A 21,965-nucleotide genomic window follows, 5' to 3' on the forward strand; every position below is an offset into this window, starting at 1 on the left:
TCCAAAAAATTACGTAAGAAATAAGTTCGTAACATGACTACAGACCCGACTTGCGTTGATGGTAAGCTACAAAAGTTGAAAAAGATCAAAGACGCAGTATATTTATAATCTTTGGAATGGTCAATCATTGTGGACTTTAAATTGTATACGTATGTAATATTTTTCATTAGACTGTTGTCCGCTGGGCCGGAAAATTTAAAAAAAAAATACATCTTAAATTTTAAAATTCTAAGTCAGTCTTGTTTATTCTGTTTTGAACTTTTGATAGCAATTAACTATATTTAAAAAGTAAATGATAATGTGTTTTTATAATGATTTCGGATTTGAAATTTTAAAATCCAAGTTATCTTTTTAAGATTTTTTCATTATTGTTCTTCATATTTTAATGCTGTGTTTAATCCTTATATAAATGTGATGATAATAATGTTATATAAAAATCAGTATTATTTAATTTACGAAAATTAAACATGGTTTTTCTTTTGTTTTTTTCGGGGTTTCAATGCAACATAATCAATTTAAATTACTATGTGATCGATTTGCATCTATCTCCATTTCTATTCTCAACATGCCCGCAGGGTTTTGGTTTTGAATATTTTATGAGGTAAAAAGTCTTAGTCATATTGATTATGAATGTTTTATGTTGATCTCTCTCGTTCATGTGTTCATATATCGTTATATTATTATTACTATCAAGCTGCTAGCAGGAAAAAAAAAGCTATATTAATATCGATATATTTCTTCAACCAAGCTAGTATGATTTTATCAATATATTTTTATCAATGTATGTATGTATTAGATTTGCACAATTTTAGAAATTGATTCTGATGGAGGAGGTTCTTCCGCAGTCATGATACTGTATCTCTCTCTCACACACACAATTTTAGATTGCGCAAGTATACGTCAATTAGAAAAAAAAAATGTAAATCTTATACTTAACTAGAACAAATATATACTGTCTTGAACTACAAATTAGATTTTATATTTCGAGTCAGAAAAGCAACATTAGTTGACAGATGTGGAGCATGATGAGGAGTTGCATGGACTACAATTTTCACAACATACTTGTGAACGAGCAGCAGACTTGGGGCTACAAGTTTGAGGAACGCTTATGCAGAAAGAAGCTCTCGCTACACCGAATTGATACATGAAACAAATACAAAGGCTGATTGATGAAAGCTGGGATGTTAGAGGATATTGTTGGAAATTGTGTGGGTGTGTCAAAAAGAACAAGTTCCACATTATTCAAGAGAGTGAAAGCACAAGTTTATAAATACTAACTTGTATTCTTAGACTAGTGAATGGACTTAGGGGAGGAGGAAGATCTTGTATACATGACCATGGGCCACCAGAGACAAACATAATAGAAATCCGGTGATTCCTCCCTTGTACTTGAATTAAAACACATTTTTAATTAGACGTTTTACAAAATCTGAAATTAATTTTTAATAATTTTAGAGCTTACCTAAAAACGTGATTTATTGCCTTTGATTTTTTGAAATCCTCAAAAACGTAAAGACTTCAATGCTACTTGAACGAATTATCCTTTAATTGCAAAAACGGTTTTCTTTTAAACTGATATTAATTTGCCTTAATCACGCAACATTTAGAAACCGCCGCATTAAGCACCTTCGTTGCTACAACATCTGAAACGGTGATATTAATCACATTTAAACGTGATTAATCTATGTTCAATGGTACAGTAGGTTGAAGCCTATATAAGATGCTTCGAGGTAGAGGCTTAGGCATCCCGCACTTGAGCTTTCATGCACTTCTTTCCCTCCTCAGGAATTTTCGCTGCCTGGCTGAATTTATCTTTCATCTTCTGCTGTTTTGTTCACCCTGTTGCAAGAAGAATCTGCTTAATCTTGGGGAGTGCTACTTCCTCGTCTGCCAGTGGTCGCGGAATAGCTCTTAAGGACAGTGTTTGTAGAACGTGACTCAAACTAATAGTTTTCTGCAGGTGTTGCCGCCAACAGATATCACATACATAGATCTAGATCTTGAACATCATGATGCATAAATTAGCAGGAATTCAGTTTCGTGAACATCCATAAAGACATAATTCTCATTAAGGAATATGGAAAGCACTGTTAAACTGATTTCCTTGTCACTCCAGTTCACATCTAGTCTATAATATACTCTTTCAGTTCTAAATATAAGACCAAGTTTTTAGTATAATTTACACTATAAAATGGGTCTTATATTTAAAACCGGAGTAATAATACAGAATCTTTTGAAATTAAGCACACTTGTGTATAACTCGAAAATATTTTCTAAATTTGAATTTCAACTCCTTAAAATTCTAATTTTTAACATTAGACTTTATGCTATTACTTTTTTCCTCCTATCTAATGTCTATCAAGGTAAACTCATTACTTTCATATCATAAAATGATACTACTCCCTCGTCCTTTGTTTTTTTTCCCAGAAAAAGCAACTGTCGTCTCTACCTTGTCCCTTTTTTAGTTAGTTTTTTAATTTTATTCTCATTAAATACTTATTTTAACATTTAATATATTTATTATCTTACTTTTCAAAAACATAATTTTTTTATTTTAATAATTTTCTTATTCTTTTTTACTCTCTTCTCCTCATAAATAAAAGTATTTTTTTTAAAAAACTTATTTTTTATATTTATTATCATCTTTAACCAATTTTAACTAAAAGAATTTCAAAAATATTTTTAAAAATTTTAAAATCTCAAATTAGGATTGACTATAAAATATATTATCATTTGCTTTTAAATGTTATCAATTGTTATTAAATAAATAAACAACTGATTTAAAATTTTAAAATTTAAAGATATTTTTTTGGATTATCCTTTTTAACTAATTTTTTTATTCAAATAATTTGTTCAGATTTTTCTTATAATTAGATACCGACGAATATCATCTTCATCCAAGGTATGATCCCACCACACGTCGTTCTCTCCCCAAAATGACCGCTAAGGGCTATCAAACTTTCCTCTCCACTGGAAGGAACAGTGCACACAGCATAAGAAAGAATTGTCAGCGCTCTATATGGATGAAATCATTGACATTTCACGAAGTTAAAGCTCAATGTTCTTCAGTATCAATATATCTTTTAATTCTCTTCCACTCAAGCTGATGCTTTTAGACGGCTCAATGATGGCTCGACACTCAAAACACTGTTCACAAGAGATTCATGGCTCAACTACAAAAAAAAAAAAAGCTTTGGGCTCCGTTGTCAGCTGCACAGTTCATTAATTGTTCATGTGGCTTGGTGCTAGCCATCAAACTATGAAGCTTAAGAGCTCCCCAAATCTCTGTCTCTTTTTTCGTTGTCCACGAAGCTTTCTCATCACACTTCAAATTCAAATTTTAAAATTCTCATCTCTCCACTTTCCCTCTTCTTTTTTTTTCTTCCTCCATATCTCTGTCTTTTTTCGATACACCTCCTCCATATGTGTCACTTTTACAGTTTTATTCTGTTAATTTTTTCCTTTAAATTTCAAAACACCTTCTCTCCAGATTTCATCCTTGTCTATCCTCTTCAGATCTCATGCATCTCTTTCTCCATACATTCTCATTCTTCCTTTACAATTTGCAAGTTTACCCTGAAAGAAGCATGGACGACGTCTAAAATTCCTCTTTTCCCAACCTGGTTTTTTTTTCCCCTCTCATCTCCTTATGGCTTTAGCTTTTCACTCTCTCTCCAGATTTCATCCTTATCTATCCTCTTCAATCCTCTTTAATGATTTCTATTTTTGGGGTAAATCCATGTTGAAGCAGAGTAAGAAGGCACCTTTGGAGTGAGATAACCATCTATTCTGTTCTTTATATAGTTTTTCACCAATAACGTGGGCCTTCTCTGTTCTTTCTGGACGATAAACGGGAGCAAAGAATGAAGATGACTATGAGCAGCGGTGGATGGGAATACATTGGTCAGAGATCCGCTCACCGTTTTTCCAACCTGGTTTTTTTTTCCCCTCTCATCTCCTTATGGCTTTAGCTTTTCACTCTCTCTCCAGATTTCATCCTTATCTATCCTCTTCAATCCTCTTTAATGATTTCTATTTTTGGGTTAAATCCATGTTGAAGCAGAGTAAGAAGGCACCTTTGGAGTGAGATAGCCATCTATTCTGTTCTTTATATAGTTTTTTCACCAATAACGTGGGCCTAATCTCTGTTCTTTCTGGACGATAAACGGGAGCAAAGAATGAAGATGACTATGAGCAGCGGTGGATGGGAATACATTGGTCAGAGATCCGCTCACCGTATATTGTAGGTATCTATTATCTAATCATCGTCTTCATTTTAATCACTTTGCATATGGTATTTTTGTTGCTCTGCAACTTTCTTTTTATTATAATTTTTGCATATATTCCATTCCATGAAAATAATGAACATACAAGTTCAGGGGGTGGGGCCGTCTTTCCAATCGTGGGCTTTAGTTCTTTATTTAGGGAGAAGTACCCAGGCCATGGTCGAAGATGTTTTTTTGGAAACATAAGGCAAGCCAAGGCTTGAAGAGGGCAGTGAGCATTAATTTACTGGGGTAATTTAAAACATGTACAATGGAACTTTTGTCTTATGTGTTGGATGTTCTCATTGCATTTCCTTTTATTTTGGTGTTTTTGGTGTTAAAGACACATCTTGCTGCCTTTCTCTCTAATAATTGTAAGTTGTAAGGGGTTTTCACCTTTCGTTTGTTTCATGGTGTCATGCTCACCATCATTTTCATATAAAGTGAAAAATTATTTCTCTGCGTCTTCTTAACAAGGGAAATCTGAAACAAATTTGTGTGTATTTTTGTTGTGCATTGTGCAGCAAGAACAAATGGAAGCAAAAGGTATAGAAGCTTCATCGCAAGAGGAGTTGACAGAGGAAATTGAATGAAAGGTTGGGATGTTGAAGGAATTGGAAGAAGCAAGGAGAAAGAGGAACTTGTAGAAACATACAGCCACTGGAGAAAATAATGATGATATTAGGTTGAAGGTGCTTGCTTTGGTCTGAACGTTGCAGTGGGAGGAAAGCTCCTTATTGCTGTTCAACCACCTTTTTTTTTTTTGGGTTTACATGCTGCATTTATGACTTGTGTCTCGAGTTTTGTTGTAATGTGTAGTTAAGTTGTTTCAAATGAGAATTAAATTTGTTAATTTTTTATATGTATGATAAGTATAATCGGAAGATAATGCTAAAAATTAAGATGAGGCTACTTTTAAGATTTTTCATCAAATTTGGCGGGAATAAAACTAAATTTTAGATTTTTTAGTATTTTTTTTTTGCCAAAGATTTTTTAGTAATTCTTCAATCCTTCAATGAATGGATGTATTGTATTACGAAAGGAAAAGGACATTGTCATACGAAATGGAAAAAAAAAGTTAAGTTCCTACAACAAGGTAATAAAAAGCATTTTGCTTTTGTATTGATGCAAATATATACTGCCCAACTTGGTCAAAAAATATATACTGCCCAATGTCCCCCCGGGGGGCTGCTTGAAAAAGTTATCTACTACTTGACGGTCATCATGTGAATGTTTTGAGTTGATAATATTGGATTGTTATATTATGCAGATGGCTTTAATCTATTTTTATAAAAGTTGAAAACAATAAATATAAGATATAATGTTAAGTTTTTCTTCCGAAATACTTCACGTCATTTAATTTTTTTATTTAAGTATTGCTTATTTTTGTTGCTTTTCCTAACACTTTTGAAGTTTTCTTTTTCCAACATGAATATTATGTTTATGTTTCATTTAAATTATATTTAGAAAGTAATTTTTATCTTTACAAAATAAAGTTTTTTCTAATTAGCTTCTGTAACTGTTGAAAATGAATTACATAATTTATATGAATATATTTTGGACATCGTTAAAAATTTTAATCTTGGTTGAGAAGCTCCTCGTGCAACGCACAGGGAAGCACATTCTAGTGATTAATATTCAGATTGATTATTTTCCTCCCTGTATCTGAACTTTTTTGATCCTTGTCCTTCATTTAAACTCTCTTAAGAAACGCATGGATTGTGTCATGTGTTATGTGTGAATAAAGCAATGCGTGGAGCAAATGAACCCGATAAAATTTTACGAATCTGAGGAATCATTTGCCGCAAAAAAAAATGTGACTTTGAGCTTCTGGAATTTTGTTTTTCGCCATTCCAACCCCAAACATGATTTCTTACCCAAACTCATCTTCCTCGTCAATCTTTTAAGTTTCTAAAGGGAACACTTCACTTGGATAGCGAGAGTTTTCCTCACACCAGGGCATGCATCGCCATTCTTCAACAAAACCTTGGGATCCATTGGAACCGAACAGCTCATTTTCCCCAGGCATTGCTGCTCCACAATCTGCTTCGTCCCTGGCAGACTGCAATTCCCCACAGTGTAGCCACCGCAGAAACCCCAGGGGTCTCCGAAGCTCGCGAACTCTACACTCACAATCTTCTTCTGGTTCGGGCATTTCAGTGCGGCTCCCGGGATCGCCTTTTCCACTATGGATTGGAATTCACTGTTCTTGCTCCCCCAGGATTTGACACTGGGAGGGTGATCATCCGTGATGTAACTGCAGATTGTGTCCCTGTCCACGGTTACCACCTCGATCTCTTTCGGTGCTTGCAGGCGCCTCCTCCAATACGACCACCAAATTGTCTCTGTCTTTCAGCCAAGCTCTTGGGATGTGGTACCTGATGATGAATGGTTTGTAATCGACTTGAATATCCATTTCTTCTCTATCAAATTTGGAAACTCTCAAAACAAAGTCATGCAGTTTTACTGAACATGAACAGAGATATATATATATATATATGTATATATTTAATGTTGGGTGTTTGACACTTGGACTATAATGTTTTATTTTTTGCTGCGTTCAATATCCATATAATATTACTTACTCTGATTGACTAGGCTGTCCCAGAGGAGAGAGGTAGCTCATCCAATAACGACCAATGCTTTTACCGTTTATCCAAATCATGCCCTTCCCCATTCCATTCATTCGAATGGCTACAGGGTCTCTTCCTTCTGGGCCATCAAAGTATCTCTGCAAAATGAATACGGAATGTATAAATGGTTGGTTCCAAAACATTCGTAGCTGATTGAATATCTTTCGGAAAGAAACAAATCATATTTGTATGTATGTGGTTAGTGCAATGATTAGAATTGGAAGTCTAATGGCATGACTTTGACGATTCCAGATAATTCTCGAAGCATACAATACCTTATACCAAGAGAGAGCTGGTTGACGTCCATTGACTGGTTTCCATTGTACATTTTTTGATCCATCCTCGGTGAAGAGGCCAAGTTTCTCACCTTTGAGACCAACCTGCAATGTGACACCGTCAGCTATTTCGTGTGTTGAATACTTGAGAGTGTCAGTGTGTGTTTTGTGGTATTTACTTTGTCATTCTACCAAGCTTCTTCAGATTTTACCTGATGACCCCATCCGTTGACAGTCAGATCGATGTTTCCTGTATTCAGACCAAGGATGGTTATAGACTTTGGTCCAGCGTACCTGTGCTCCATGTATGCACCACTGTCCTGGATAAGGGAAAGGAATATAAAAGTTGTATAATGTCCTCTTTAAAAAGTGTTTCAAACTGGGAGGAAAGATAAAGTTATGCTTCTTACTGGGAGTCCAACAGTACTAGCCAAGATAGCTATCCGGTTGACCCCAACTTGAAATTTTGCATTTTGCTCAAATGAGAAAGATTTTTCCTCATGACTGCCATGAGCAGTTCCTTAAAACCATCAAAATATCTTGATATCAAACCCATTCTTTCACTTAAAACAGTAATTGTCACTTTACTCTCTCATTTTTGTGTGCTTACCAACGTATTCGCCATTTACAAATGCAACCAATGAATGGCCAAGACTAAGGATCACGAAGGACAGGAGACACTCCATTCTTCCTAGGCATGTCTGCTGGACTCAACACGATGCTACAATAATATTTTCGCAAGTTTCAATAACCAATTTTTTATGCATATACACCAGATGATTGGAGGTTTATGGGGTGGGAGAAAGAAACTCACCTAGTGGTGTACCATGCATAGTCAGAAGCGTCCTTAAGTAAACTATAAAGTTCTAGAGGAAAACTCTGAGTGGCCGGCATGTCCTGGGTAGTTGGAATGGCTTCTGTAAACACCTCCCAGTTTTTGCTGTTTGCAATCTGTGATCTCTTGAAGTTCCTCGAATTATGTTGCGAGGCAACCTGTGAATGCGAATAAGTTAAAGCTTCAGCCTCAGCTCCAGAATGTGAATTTTTTTCTCCAACTAGTAAATCTTGTTATGTGAGGAACAATTACGTTACCATTTGAGTGTTATAGACCACAGTCTTGCAATCAGGGAGGATGCTAATGGAGTGTGGCGGCAAAAAATAGCTCTGACCCCTAAAGTCTACGTTTGCTCCTTCCTGTGTGTGGTTGTTAGTTAAGAAAGCAGCACACATACCACTTTCTGGTTTCTCAAAGATCCTAGCCTGCAAAACATGTACAAACATCTCCTTCTTTAAGATTTGCCAAATGTCAACAACTACAATGACAACCATCTGATGCGAGAGATGCTTAATTACTTCAATGTGTGGGCTTAGCTTGGTGACTCTAGGCGTTGCCCCGAGCAGAGCCTTCTTGCAAAGGTTTAGAGCCCTGTGAAGGTCCCGGAGGTGACCCCATTTTGGCTCTCTTTGCAAACCGTATTCATCAAGAGGAGCTTCATCATAATAACGGGTCGTTGTGAAAGCAGAGCTGGTTCTACCGAAGTTTGTTCCGCCATGGTACTACGAGAGCTTGGAATTATGTTAGAAGCTATGGTTTTACTGTTGGTTTAGATTTAAAGGAAGATTTATTAATATTTAATAGGGATAAGATCGTCACCATGTAGTAGTTGACCAATGATCCGTTCTTAGCGAAAAAGCGAGCAACTGAAAAGGCGAGATCTTCTGCACTTCTCTGGGATGGTGGGTCTCCGAAAACTCTGTATCTGTAATATCAATTTACCAACATAAACGTGCTTAAATCTTAGTTTGAACTATCATTGCTAATTACCAATGACTAAGCTGGATGTATATAATTACTGGGCAGTCCAGTTTTCGGTCCATATGGAAGGCTTGTACGGTTTGTTGGGGCCAGAAAAAGTATCCCCGCATTGCCTTCCGTTGCACGCATTGATCTGTGAAACGGAACATGCATGCAAAATCTCAGAAAATATAGAGGATATCTCATGGGAAGAAATGTACATATTCATAGAAGGCTTCAAAAACTCACCACCGGATCAGGAGCGTCGGTTTGCTTACACATGATCCATGGAACTCCGACATTCTTTGACACTGCCATATTTGCAGCCCACTGAACGTAACTATCTCCCTGGGCTTTATAGGTTGCTTGGACATGATTGTACTCATTTTCAATCTGCGGCAAAATGAATCGCGTGGCACATTTATAGCTTCATGGATGTCTCTGAAGAATTATAATCATATGGGAAACCAGTTAAGAGGAATAGGAACCTGTGCCAAGATGATGGGACCTCCTTGGGAGGCAAACATCTTCTCCGCATTCATTTTATCGATCACTGTTGACACGTATTTTTCCATGTGGAACTGCAAATATAACGCATTTTAGCCTGAACACACTATATCATTATCTTCCTGAAAATAATAATGGGCTTGAAAGTTGAAGATCATGAAGAATATGAGGATGATGTTACCTTGAAGGGGTCATTGTCAGTGCGGAATATGATGTCTGGTACCTCTCTTAGCCAGTATGGAAGTCCTCTGATATATTTTCAGACGTAGTAGAAGTTATAGCATTGCATTATGGCAGAGAGGGAAAATAAATAGGACAGAGTGTGTGTGTGAGGAATCTAGTCATACCCATGATTCCATTCTGCCTGGATGAACGGTCCAAGCCTAAGAGTTGCGTACATTCCTTTCTGCTGAACAAGCTTAAGAAACTTCACCAAATCATAGTTTCCTTCAAAGTTCCACTGCATAATTATTGAAGGAAACCAAGTCACAGAGTGGACATCGACAAGAACTATGTATAGGAGCAAGGTTTGCTGCGTCTGGTTATAGGAAAAATATATGCATAGTTTTACCTTGCCTTTCTCTGGCTCATGAACGTTCCAAAACACGTAAGTCTGAATCACGTTCAAACCTCCGTGTCTTGCCTTATCGAGAATGTCTGGCCACATCTGAAACCCATTCATGCACAGCCATCATCTCTCCATCCGTTGAGAAAAATCTTCATTCATATAATATTATTGTATCGTTAACGTACGCGTACGTACCTCGGGAGGACTTCGAGGGTAATGGACAGAGCCAGAGAAAAGGAGCTCGCGTCTTCCATTGATGATCAGAGACCTTCCGTCATAAGTGACGCTCTTCTGCTGATCTTGATCGTGAGCAACGGCGAACGAAACGACGATGATGGAAAGGAGTGCAGATAAAAGCAGGCGATTTCTAGGAATCGCCATGCTTATCCTTTCCAAGCTGGGTTTTTGGGAGCCCCGAGAGTATCCTCCTACCGGAATATTTGGGAGGTGTCCGGAAGCTAATTTTCCAGACGCGAAGAAAAGCAGTTAAATAGAGAGAGAGAGAGAGAGACAAAGAAGCAATCGGGAGTCTGGGAGTGAAACTCGGCTCTTCCATTTCGTTCGGTTTGGATAGTGGTCGTGGTTACTTTGACGCAGGTTTCTCTCTATTCGTTGCTATGTGTTCTGAGCCATTCACCGCTTGCTACGACGTGGAACAAGAGCAAGACGTGGGACTACTGGAGCATGGAGCCTGACCTTTCCATTGATCAGTCTCTATTTTTCACAATCAAGTCAGTTATCCTAAATGGAAATGAAATGATGAAGATGATTCCCTCATTTCGCCTCCTTTATACCTTCATACATATTTACTATGTGAGTCAAACCATTGGATATCTTGATCCAATCATATGTCAACACATACGGGATGTAAATAGAGGAAGTTGTTAGACTAAACTGAATGTAAAAGAAAAGTGAAATAATTTACCGTTGCTGATATAACTGCGCAAGCACACCAATAGGGGAGAGTGCATATTGACCGCAAGCTAAAATGCGAGACGTCTAGTGCCAATATACTGCGCCCCAGAATCTGAGTTTAACTCACCATCGTCCTGCTCTTTGCAAAGGCCGAGCTTAATCCTTTCTCCTCAAAGAGCTCAATCCTGTTTTGAGCCATTTGAAATATGTACAAGTGATTGCTGCCTCCTTGAATTTTCAAGCATGCGTATTTCCTCCGCATAATTAAGAAATGGGCGAAACAACCTCCTCAAGGTATTTAAGAAGATAGGGCCGTGCTGGGTTTCGCTGCACAAGTCATTCAATGATTGGGATGATATCCTTGTCATGCCTACTTGGATTTCTTTCAACTGCTTTTCTTTGGTACGTTACCCAGCTTGATACTCCTCCGATCATGACTATAACGTTCATTTTATAGTGTAATTTTACAACAAGAGGAGTATATAAGAAAGAGGTCACCCTATAATACTACTATACAGTAACTGATTTACTCTAGGTCGCCCCAATGTATATAATATAAAATTCAGATCAAGTTATACTATTTACGATGAATTATGGATAATGTAACTTTAAATTTCATTCAATACATTAAAAAACATGATTAGTTGCATAATATACATGACGCACAAACCATTTCTTTTCTCAGGCTGTCATCATTTTTATGAAATCACCCACGGTTTAGCTTGGAGCCCTGTGAAAATCAGAAGGGGAAAATACATTCATAGAAGGAAACAAAAACGTGTTGGCCCCTGGCGCTTGATCCCTGATCCACCTTGGACTTTTGCCATCTAACTTTCCTTAAATTACATGTTTTTTTTAAGATGTGTGATTTAGTTTAATGCTGTTTTTTAAATAAAATGTTGTGCATGGCAATCAAGATTAGCACCAAGTTTGACAGATAAACCTTTTGATCAATGAAAAGTTATATCATGTACTCATCCGGTTCTAAATATAATACTCTTATACTAGTGTATATAAGAGTTTTATATTTATGATTAGAAGAGTAATAAAAAATTTATAAGTCCACACCGCTTTCAAAATTTTTACAATAAAAATACTTTTAATTTATTATTCTAATTCTTTGTCTTAATATGTTATTAAAATACAATCGTTGATTGTTGTTAGGTGAAGGCAGGTGTGGAAATTTTGATAAGGATCGATCAGCCTGACCCTATAAAGATGAGCTTAGAGAGTTCAGTTATGTTGGTATACTGAATCGTGTTGAATCGGATGGATCACGGCTACATAAAATTAATGCAGAGAGATTTTTGTCTTGGCTTGGAGATTTTCAAAGACATTGAAGGAACAAGTATTTAAATAAGCTTGGGTAGGTGGAATCTAGAGACTAGAGGGGTGGTAAAAGAACTTGTGCTGGCTCATGCTTGCACATGGATCCTTCTTCTGCTACATTAAGTTTCCTGTGTTGGCTGATGTGTTTATTAAGCTGTTAAATTTGTCCTATTAGCCCTAGCCTGCGACTCGTGGATGCCAAAGACCATATACACTTGATTTAAAAGTTTTATCGGTTTGATGTAACAATCTTCATTTTTGAATTATTTAAATATAATGATTCTTCGTTCAGTGCCAATGACTTCAATTTCTGTATTGTATGTGATATAGCTTCCGTCATCAATTTGTAAATGTATATAAAATCTCAATTTATTTTATTTTTTATATTTATCATTTTTTCTAACTACTGTAACTTACTGTTTTAGAAATATCATGTACTAATTTGTTTATATTTATTAATTTAACTAAATTATAAGTAAGTGATTCTTATATTAAAAACTAGAGAGAGTTGTTTCTTAACTAATACTACATCTTATCTTTAATTAATGGTTGAAACAGGCCAGGTCAGGCCAGACTTTGCTCTTAATAGGTTATGCTTGTTTTGGAGCCTATTGGCCTGTGGCCTGTTACAGGCTTATTTTTTAACTTAAGCCTGGCCTGTATAAAGGCCTGACCTGGCCTGAAATATGTTAAAAAGCCTGCATTTTAAAAAAATTCAAATTACAGTTATTTTTTTAAAAAGCTAAGATTAAAAAAGACGTATATAATAATTAATTTTTTAGTCTTATCTTTTATTTAAATTTTAGTATGATAAGTACTATTTTAACTCTTAATTACAATTTACAAGAATATTATTGAAAACTAATTGTAATTGTATGTTAAAATTGGGAACAAGACTACATTTAAGTACACAAAAAAAATTAAAATTAAGACAAATAAATAAAGAGAAAAAACTATTAATTTTACAATGAATAAAGAGGGTATCATACTTTAATTAACATGACACATAAGTTAATTAATTTATCATTCTTGGAACAAAATTTTTCTTTCCTATTTTATTTATATTTTTAAGATTTAAAGATCACATTATTTATTGATATTATTATTATTATTTTAAATTATATTTTTATCTTCACTTGTCAATTAAACTTTAAAATCTAAGAAAGGATTAAGCTATTAATTATATATTAAAATTAAAAAATAAATTAAAAGAGCATATTAAAAATAATATCATTAACTAATTTTTTATATATTATAATTATAAATTTCTAACATGCTTAGGCTGGGCTAAAAGGCTTAACAGGCTTTTTTAAAGAGCCTAAGCCTGGCCTGTTTAGTTAAACAGGCTTGAGCCTGTCTTTATTGGAAAACAAGCCAAGCCAAGTCAGGTTATAGGCTCTTGACAGGACGCCTAATTTGTTTCCACTCCTGTCCTTAATATAAGAGCTAGTTGATTAATTTGAATAAAATAAAAAAACTAGTTAAATTAGTTATTTGCAATAAATAAGTGTTTTCTTTCTTAATTTCTTATTAACCAAGTGTATTGGTTAGAACCACTATTATTAAAAAGACTATCTTAAAAAAAATGAATAAATAAGAAAGACAAAATAAATTGGAGTCTTATATTTAAGATCAAAATAAGAGTTAAATAAGTTTTTATATTAAGGATTGGAGGTAGTAATACTCAAAGGCAGCCAGAACTAGTTCTACTTAAAAGTCAACTATTAAATCAAAAGAATTGTTGGTGCAAATATGGAATATCTGACAATTTGAGTAATCATGAATATATTGTGTGATCATGATAACTTAAATTGAAATGAGTGGAATGGACTTAGGGGGTGTTTGGCAAAACCAAAACCAAGGTTTCAGAAGCACTTTTCCGCAAAACGAAATAACCTCCTCCACATATTTACTTCGTAATCCGTAAAAGCACTTCTGAAACCATGGTTTGGTTTCTATCCAAACACCCCCTTAGTCTTGCGTCTTTTGAAAAGTGATTGGAAATTAAATTCCTAATCTTTATATATATATATATATATATGTATGTATATGAATGAAACAAGAATAATTAAAAGGTACTGATCCTTTTATCCTCAATTAATCTCCGGAAGAAGATAAATATTAATGGATGATACTCCTACTATTCTAGAAAAATGATACTATTGTTGCGACCAAAACAGGACTTTGTTGTGCAAAGTCTGGCTTCCTCGATCACAAAGGCAAGAGGTGGTCCATGATGATCTCTCTGCAGTTGTCACATAACTGTAATTAATGAGAAGCATTCATTTCTCTTTCACATATCATTTTCCATCCAAATTAAATTGTCACTTTGGCCACACACAAAAAATTGTCACCATCCTCCATTTGATAACCAAATAAAGGCAGCATGGCCCCTCTTCCATTTTCACACACATTTCATTAGTTTTATATCTTTTTACCACACATTTTTCCAAATTTGTATGTATTTTTCCCATCTCTATAGTTTTAACTAAATGTTCTTTTAGGCTCTATAATTTTACAATTTTTTATGAAGTGATGAGGAGGGTGATAAAGAGAGGTCAGGGTTGAGCTATTTACCATTGACAATATTGAGACATAATTGGGAGACTGGCACCACGTTGGGCCCTACCCATGTTCATCAAAATTGACCAAGCAAATATCTAAAATACAGTACAGCTTGCCTAAACTTTTTCCCTTAAAAAATGAAAAAGAAAAAAGAGTATATCTCAATTTCGATATGCAACTGCTCTAACCCCTCACCTTAATTTATTGCAGTACGTCATGGAATGGTAGTTGATTAATTCTAAATTTAGTTGACTTAGTTTATTATGGGATTTATTCTCTCTTAAAAAAAAACTACTCATATTTTTAATTTTCTGTACAAAAATTCCATAATAAAGATTAATTTGAAAATTCCATAATAATGTGACAATTCAATTTCTAAAAGAATATTGTCTTTTGAATTTGATTAATAATTTCTAAGAAAAATAGTAATCTGGAAAAGTCCGATAAGTTAACAGGGAAGGGACATAATATTCGTGCTTCAAATGTTGGCCCTAAATTTTATACAGCAGCAGTTTGTCTCTTTATCAATATGATTACCATTCCCGACAAAAGGGAATTACGATTTTAAAACCTTTGACCAATAGAATTGCAGTAAAATAAGATATATTATTATATCTAATATCAATATTGGTTAAAATGAAAGGGTCGAAATGACCTTTTTTAGCGAATTAAATAGGTGAGATACTTAGATCTGACGCCAGATATCCTTGCAAAATTTGTTTGTTTGAATTTAAATGCAGTTCATAAGTTATAAATTTACACATTAACTTTATTCTCACATTATATTACCCCCCCCCCCCAAGCACACACTCTCTCATTAATTTTACTCACGAGGATTTCACAACCTTCTTATTCCACATTTTTCGTAAGCATTAATATGAGGAGCAGGAATACGAAAGGCAATGTACGTAAGCCCATACAAAAATCAATTTCAAAAGCTTCCCTCCCCCCTTTTTAAGGGATTACTTGCCCTAATTCAAAGGAGTTATAACTGCCATAAAATGATAAATAAACATTAAATATTCCTTAAACTTCTACGTTCTAATTTTTTGGCCGAAAATTTTATGTTTTAATCAAACGGTAACCATATTTTAGGTTTTCAATCACATAGTAGAAAATAAAGTCTCTGTCTTTACTAAAAGAAATAATAAAAAAGTGGGAAGAGCGGAACTTGAAAACGAGAGCGGTTGGTGAGTACAAGTTAAATGGTCGAATCAGGGCCCGAGATTGTGGTATTGAAGTAGGTGTGTATCATAAACTATAGCTGGCAAGAGCTGGCTCTACAGGCCCAGCTCCCCAGTCCCCAAGATTCAATTTTCTCCTTTTACTTCATACGGATGACATATTGACATTTCATTCCTTTCCGTCCTCCTGGTCTCCTTTCTTTTGGTTTCAGGGACTTCCCCGCTATGCCAAAAAAGTTCAGAACTTGATCAACACGGCTGCCAGGTGAATTAGTATTTCCAGCTGGAGAAGCTAAAATCGGAGCAAAGAAGTTTTGGGTGTAAACAAAGAAGTGAACTGCAATGAGTGCCTCGAGGTTCATAAAGTGTGTCACCGTGGGTGACGGAGCCGTCGGCAAGACTTGCATGCTTATTTCCTACACCAGCAATACTTTCCCTACGGTGAGTTTATTTGTTTGTTCTCTAAGAAAATGTATTAAAGATGAAGAAAGATTGACATTCTTCACATTTGAACTCGTTTTGTTGCTGGGTTTTGTTGAACTGAAGAAGTTGTGAGGATGAGGCTCGTTGTTTCTGAAGAAAAAGAAATGTTCTTGCGTTTGTTTTTCTTTATTCCATTATTTTCCCTTGTTCACAGTGTCCCCTCGGCTCTGTTGTCTTGGACCTTCTACTATTGCAAATCTTTTTTCAAAAGAAGCAACGTTGAGTTGCTGTAATCAAGCGATCTTCGTGGACCTTTCTTCAAGGCGACTGTTGAATTCGATTGGCGATTGATTTGTTGGGTGGAAAGTGTAAAGGGAAGAAAAATTATGCTTGAAACTTGATCTCTTCCTAGACACGATTTTTCTTGCATTGAATCTGGAGCTTGGGAAATCAGCCGCAGTGCTATTAACTAAATACTTTATATCCATTGATATCTGGAGCTTGGAAGCCCTGTAATTCTTGAAACTTGATGAATTTGAATTTGAGTTATGACATTAAAACTTCGTTCCTTTATTTTAATTGATGATGCAGTAATCTCAATATCCATCGCTTTGCTATCTTTGACTTGCCTTTGTCACTTTGCTCTCATACGAGCATAATTTGACATGCAATGACTGAAACATCCTTTGTCTATTTGTAATCATTGGCGACAGGATTATGTACCAACTGTCTTCGACAATTTCAGTGCAAATGTGGTTGTGGATGGAAGCACTGTGAATCTGGGGTTGTGGGATACAGCTGGTAATCTTCTATTAACGGTTATGTCTCATTTTTCTTGGTACTTCTGAAGAGTGCTCTCATTGTTCTGATGTTTTAATGACATGAAACAGGCCAAGAAGATTACAATAGATTAAGACCTTTAAGCTATCGTGGAGCAGATGTATTTCTGCTAGCATTCTCTCTCATAAGCAAGGCAAGCTATGAAAACGTTGCCAAGAAAGTAAGTAATGTTTTATTCTTTTATACTTGTTCTGTCCCTTTCTTTTCACGACTAATGGTCCTTCTCTCTTTTTCCAGTGGGTTCCTGAGCTGAGGCACTATGCACCTGGCGTCCCAATTATTCTAGTTGGGACAAAACTTGGTTAGAATCTTCTTCCTTCATTATATTTACTTGCATTGCCTATGTTAATACAGGTGTTGACTGGCTAAGCCTGGGTGCACTCATAATTCATAGGCATCAAGTTTTGACCAAGAGGAACCATTCAATAGAGTTTCGATTTCAAGAGACACACGATGCCATAAACCAATTTTAGGGATAGTTACTTTTCAATATAATGTTATTACTCTCACCTTCCGATTTAACATCTGACTATCAGAATATAGCTGAGAGAACAATGAAGTCAGAACCACTGAAGCAAAGTTCTCAGCTGTTTTCCCCAGTCAATTAGTTCCTCACTACGAACTTATGTTTATCTTTTGACCTTAGGTGTTTTTATTGTATACTGATCTATATAGGAGCTTTTCTTTATGATGCTTAGTGGAGATAGGTATTCTCATTAACTGCATAACAGCGAGAAAGTTTGTGATATAGTAGGGATGGAAAGAGGAATGTTACCCAATTGTTGAAGCTTATCTTATGATTAAAATATAAATGGTGAATAGATAGCAGCATCTTAATTGGATTTGTCTTCAGAATTTTTTTATCACGAAGGTACCCTGGTTAATCTTCATCTTAATTCCCTTTCTACTTTTCTGTAAACTGAGTCTTCTGAAGTCTTGACGTTTGAAGTGTCTCAGATGATTAAGATGGAACGAAGTGTAGCTGGCTATTACACAACTCAGTGCATCGGTGTAGGATAATTTTTGCAATTTAATTTCCACTTCAAGTATCATGTAACAGAAGTGTCGTTAACAGCGCCAAAACTTTTGTTAATGGTTTTCAGATAGCTTCTTTAGGAATATGTTTCCTCCTAAATATAAGGCTAAAAGCATGTAGTTGATGGATTCATTTTTAGACAATTCTTGGTTAGTTTGCTTTGGTGAATCATGGCAGCTGAATCCGTCTTTCAGATCTTCGGGATGATAAGCAGTTCCTTCTAGACCACCCTGGTGCAGTGCCCATCACCACGGCTCAGGTATATGTTACTGCTTTTATGTGTTCTGTTTGTCTATTAGCCTTTATTTGTTAGTGAAAGGTCAGAACTTAAAACTTACTGATAAACGGTCTTATACTCTATCTTTTTTGAAGGGGGAGGAACTAAGAAAACTTATTGGCGCTCCTGTTTATGTTGAGTGTAGTTCAAAAACTCAGATGGTAAATAAATGTTATTTGCATCTTTAAAGTTAATGGAGTAAAAACATGCTATAACCTGATTGATGCCAATCCTTGTGTGAATACAGAATGTGAAAGCAGTTTTTGATGCAGCCATCAAAGTTGTTCTCCAGCCCCCGAAGCAGAAGAAAAAGAAAAGAAAGGGGCAAAAGGCCTGTTCTATTTTGTGAGATCTTCCCTTGTTTTTACATGCTAGTTCTTGGAGGATGACATGACCCTAGCCATTTACCAGTAGTCTTCACTCTTCACTATACTATATCTTATATTCTGTTTCCATCCTATGGGAAGCAGTTGCTCCATGGCTCCAACACTGACTGTATTTGTGACTCATGAGCATCCAAGTTAGTTGTTTGTGTGTGTATCTGTATAGGCATGATTTCGTGACGTTTGGAACCCTTCACGTGCAAGCTTGCTGCTTTCCTGACGTTTTCTATTAAGGCTATTTCGTTTGTGGGCATGACTTTATTCATGTTGTAATCTAATATACTATAACGTTCCTTTGGATGTGAACTATATAATATGTAATTATGGTTATGAGCTGTTTAGCAGAGTGACTGCAGTTCATTCTCTTCAGTGTTAATTCTGTAAAATATATCTGCAGTGGTCTAACCAAAAGCTTAGCTTGAATTATCTAATATAAAAAATTCTCAGATGACGAAAGGCTGAGAACACTTTCAACTTGACGCAAGTTAAATGACAAGTGAGTTGAATAATACCTGTATTTCAAACGAGCAATCTGAACTCACAAGAACGTACTCTTCGGATACTTAATTATTAAATTGATATTGGTTTCAAATATAATGTTTATTTTTTATATTTATTAATTTTTTAAAATTATCCTTATTAATTGAGTAAGGGATGGAAGAAGGATATTAAGGAAGGTGATTATAGCGTTGTAGAAAAAAATGTCATATTTTATAATTAACTGTCTTACATAACTTTTTTAATCTAATTAAATGAGTTAAATATGTCAAAAGAGCAGAGTGTAGAGCTGCCAGCAACTTTACGTACTTGGAGAGGGGAGTGTACATCGCCCTCGACATTTTTCAGAGGGAATGGCGCATGATGTTTCTCCAACTTCATCAGATTCTCAACGTTGTCTGTTTTTTGAATCGGTGATATTTGAGAGATTCTTAAATAAATTTGATTTTAAAAGAAGGGTCTCGCTAAAAAAAGGTACTCTCAATACATTCTTGTGATTAGTTCGGCCTCATTACTCATCCTCATCGATTGGAGGCGGGTGGGCTGATGCTGTCAGGCTCCTTGGGAATTTTTTTTCGCCCCCACCAATTTTCTTCTCCTCGTGATCTTTGTAGTAGAATTTCGGTTAAAAAAACAGAGATACACGTGTAGAACTAATTTTACCTGAGATTAAGGATGACTTTCTCCAATAGTGATTTATTCCTTCTCGGTAAGCTTGAACTTCTGATACTGCAAATATCTTGAAATCGATGTGTTCAAACTTGCATAACTTGAGCTACTTCTTTTGCATATACATATAAAGCTTTGATCGGGTAAAGAAGCAGGAAGGTGCGCCTTGCAGTATCTCACCAGGATGCTAGAAAGCAACTCATGCCTTTACAGTTGTATTTTTGGCAACTGGCAAGTGGCAACATGGTCCCATCCCAAGGGGCAATTGGATTTTACTATTTTACATAAATTATTTGAGTGCTAAGCCAATCCCTCATAAAAATTTACTTTTCAACTTTATTGATTTAATAAAAAAAAATCTGAGGAGAATACTTATGGTGCTTTCAGCATCATTGATATGATACGGGATTCTGTAACTACCTGCTGATCTTAATTTAATTATGGTCAATTAAAATTGGGAACAGAAAAGGCTTTGGAAAACTTGAAAAACAGTGTGAAATGGCAAACATCTTTCGAATTCCCCCAGAATTTGTGAAAGGCGATAGATTCTTGACATCTTATTTTGCTGCATGTTGAGGAATATATACTGTGCCCACTTTCATGAACTCAACATCTCCCTGGAAGCCACCCGCCCATTCCCTCCATTAAATATGCAGTGCCTGTTTTCTAGCTTACCATAATTCTCATTTGGTTTGCATTCCTCTTCCTCGCCCCACGTTAATGGCGTCCAAGAGAATTCTGAAGGAGCTCAAAGACTTGCAGAGAGACCCCCCAACGTCATGCAGTGCAGGTAGGGCACACCTGAAAACAACTTTAACTGGTTCTTCTTTTTCCTTTGATTTCCCCTGAATGTGTTGTGATATGGCTGTTATGGTGACAAACAGGTCCTGTTGGAGAAGATACGTTCCATGGGCAAGCAACCATCATTGGTCCTAATGACAGTCCCCATGCTGGTGGTGTTTTCCTTGTTACCATCCATTTTCCTCCTAATTACCCTTTCAAGCCTCCCAAGGTCTGCACCACAACATTCTCTTGGGAAAAAATAATAGTTTAAGACTCAACATATATGACAATGATAGGTAAGAGCTTTAAAAATCAAATCTCTTTTCAAGAATTATAAAATTAAATCATCCTTAATACTAGCTCCCATCCTTAATATAAGAACTAATTTGACTTTCAATTTGGTTCTAAATATAAAATCCTAATCTAATTTGTTTTTCATATGTATCTATTTTTTTTCAAAATAATCATTGTAGTAATTGTATATATTAAAAATTCAATCAAATAGTAGTTTTAACTAATACATAATTAGCAACAGTATTTGAGAGAAGGCAACACCTAATTATTACAAATAACTAACTCAATAAACTTCCCTAAATCTACTCAAATTATTTTAATACTTTATATATTTTTTATCTTATTTCTTAATGCATAATTCTTTTTATTTTAATAAGTTTTTATTCTCTCTCTTACTCTCCTCCCTTATAAATAAGAATATTTTTTAAAAAAACATTTTTTATATATTTATTAATACCTTTAACTAATTTTAACTAACTTCTTTTTTATATTTGTACTTTGCTCAAATTTTTCTTATAAATAGATACCGACGAATATCATCTTTATCTATTATCCAAGTTAATAGTCCATCGCACGTCGTTCTCTCCCCAAAATGACCGGTGAGGCCTGTCAAACTTTCCTCTCCACCGGAAGGAACAGTGCACACAGCATGAGAAAGAATTGTCAGCTCTCTATATGGATATGGATGAAATCATTGATATTTCTTGAGGTTAAAACTCAATGTTC

At 35.4% G+C, this 21,965-nt stretch overlaps 3 protein-coding genes across 5 annotated transcripts; 2 read left to right on the plus strand and 1 right to left on the minus strand.

Moving 5' to 3' along the window:
• Positions 1 to 6,176: 6,176 nt before the first annotated feature.
• LOC114725655 (beta-galactosidase 13-like) lies at positions 6,177 to 10,424 on the minus strand. Its single transcript, XM_028912180.1, is given in 19 exon segments — positions 6,177 to 6,569; positions 6,571 to 6,643; positions 6,851 to 6,996; positions 7,174 to 7,278; positions 7,386 to 7,493; positions 7,584 to 7,693; positions 7,784 to 7,835; positions 7,837 to 7,894; positions 7,988 to 8,166; positions 8,266 to 8,433; positions 8,527 to 8,730; positions 8,828 to 8,933; positions 9,028 to 9,122; positions 9,218 to 9,361; positions 9,457 to 9,549; positions 9,657 to 9,723; positions 9,823 to 9,935; positions 10,047 to 10,142; positions 10,239 to 10,424. Coding segments are annotated over 19 exon segments (2,496 nt in total).
• Positions 10,425 to 16,136: 5,712 nt separating this feature from the next.
• LOC114725644 (rac-like GTP-binding protein RAC1) lies at positions 16,137 to 19,435 on the plus strand. 3 transcript variants are annotated; one of them, XM_028912171.1, is made up of 8 exons: positions 16,143 to 16,477; positions 17,173 to 17,260; positions 17,350 to 17,459; positions 17,537 to 17,600; positions 18,530 to 18,594; positions 18,708 to 18,773; positions 18,860 to 18,933; positions 18,971 to 19,435. In XM_028912171.1, exons 1-8 carry the CDS (start codon positions 16,379 to 16,381, stop codon positions 18,999 to 19,001), a joined length of 597 nt encoding a protein of 198 aa, XP_028768004.1. In that variant the 5' UTR covers positions 16,143 to 16,378; the 3' UTR covers positions 19,002 to 19,435. The 3 variants fall into 3 exon arrangements, with proteins under 3 accessions (XP_028768006.1, XP_028768004.1, XP_028768005.1); XM_028912172.1 differs by having other exon boundaries at positions 18,860 to 19,435; XM_028912173.1 differs by lacking the exons at positions 18,860 to 18,933; positions 18,971 to 19,435 and having other exon boundaries at positions 16,137 to 16,477; positions 18,513 to 18,594; positions 18,708 to 18,760.
• Positions 19,436 to 20,696: 1,261 nt separating this feature from the next.
• On the plus strand, positions 20,697 to 21,216 carry LOC114725656 (ubiquitin-conjugating enzyme E2 5A-like). Its single transcript, XM_028912181.1, has 2 exons — positions 20,697 to 20,952; positions 21,047 to 21,216. Exons 1-2 carry the CDS (start codon positions 20,883 to 20,885, stop codon positions 21,214 to 21,216), a joined length of 240 nt encoding a protein of 79 aa, XP_028768014.1. The 5' UTR covers positions 20,697 to 20,882.
• Positions 21,217 to 21,965: the final 749 nt, after the last annotated feature.

The sequence above is a fragment of the Neltuma alba genome, unplaced genomic scaffold (assembly GCF_004799145.2).
Source record: "Neltuma alba isolate B1F8T4 unplaced genomic scaffold, ASM479914v2 tig00012259_pilon, whole genome shotgun sequence".
Lineage (NCBI taxonomy): Eukaryota > Viridiplantae > Streptophyta > Magnoliopsida > Fabales > Fabaceae > Neltuma > Neltuma alba.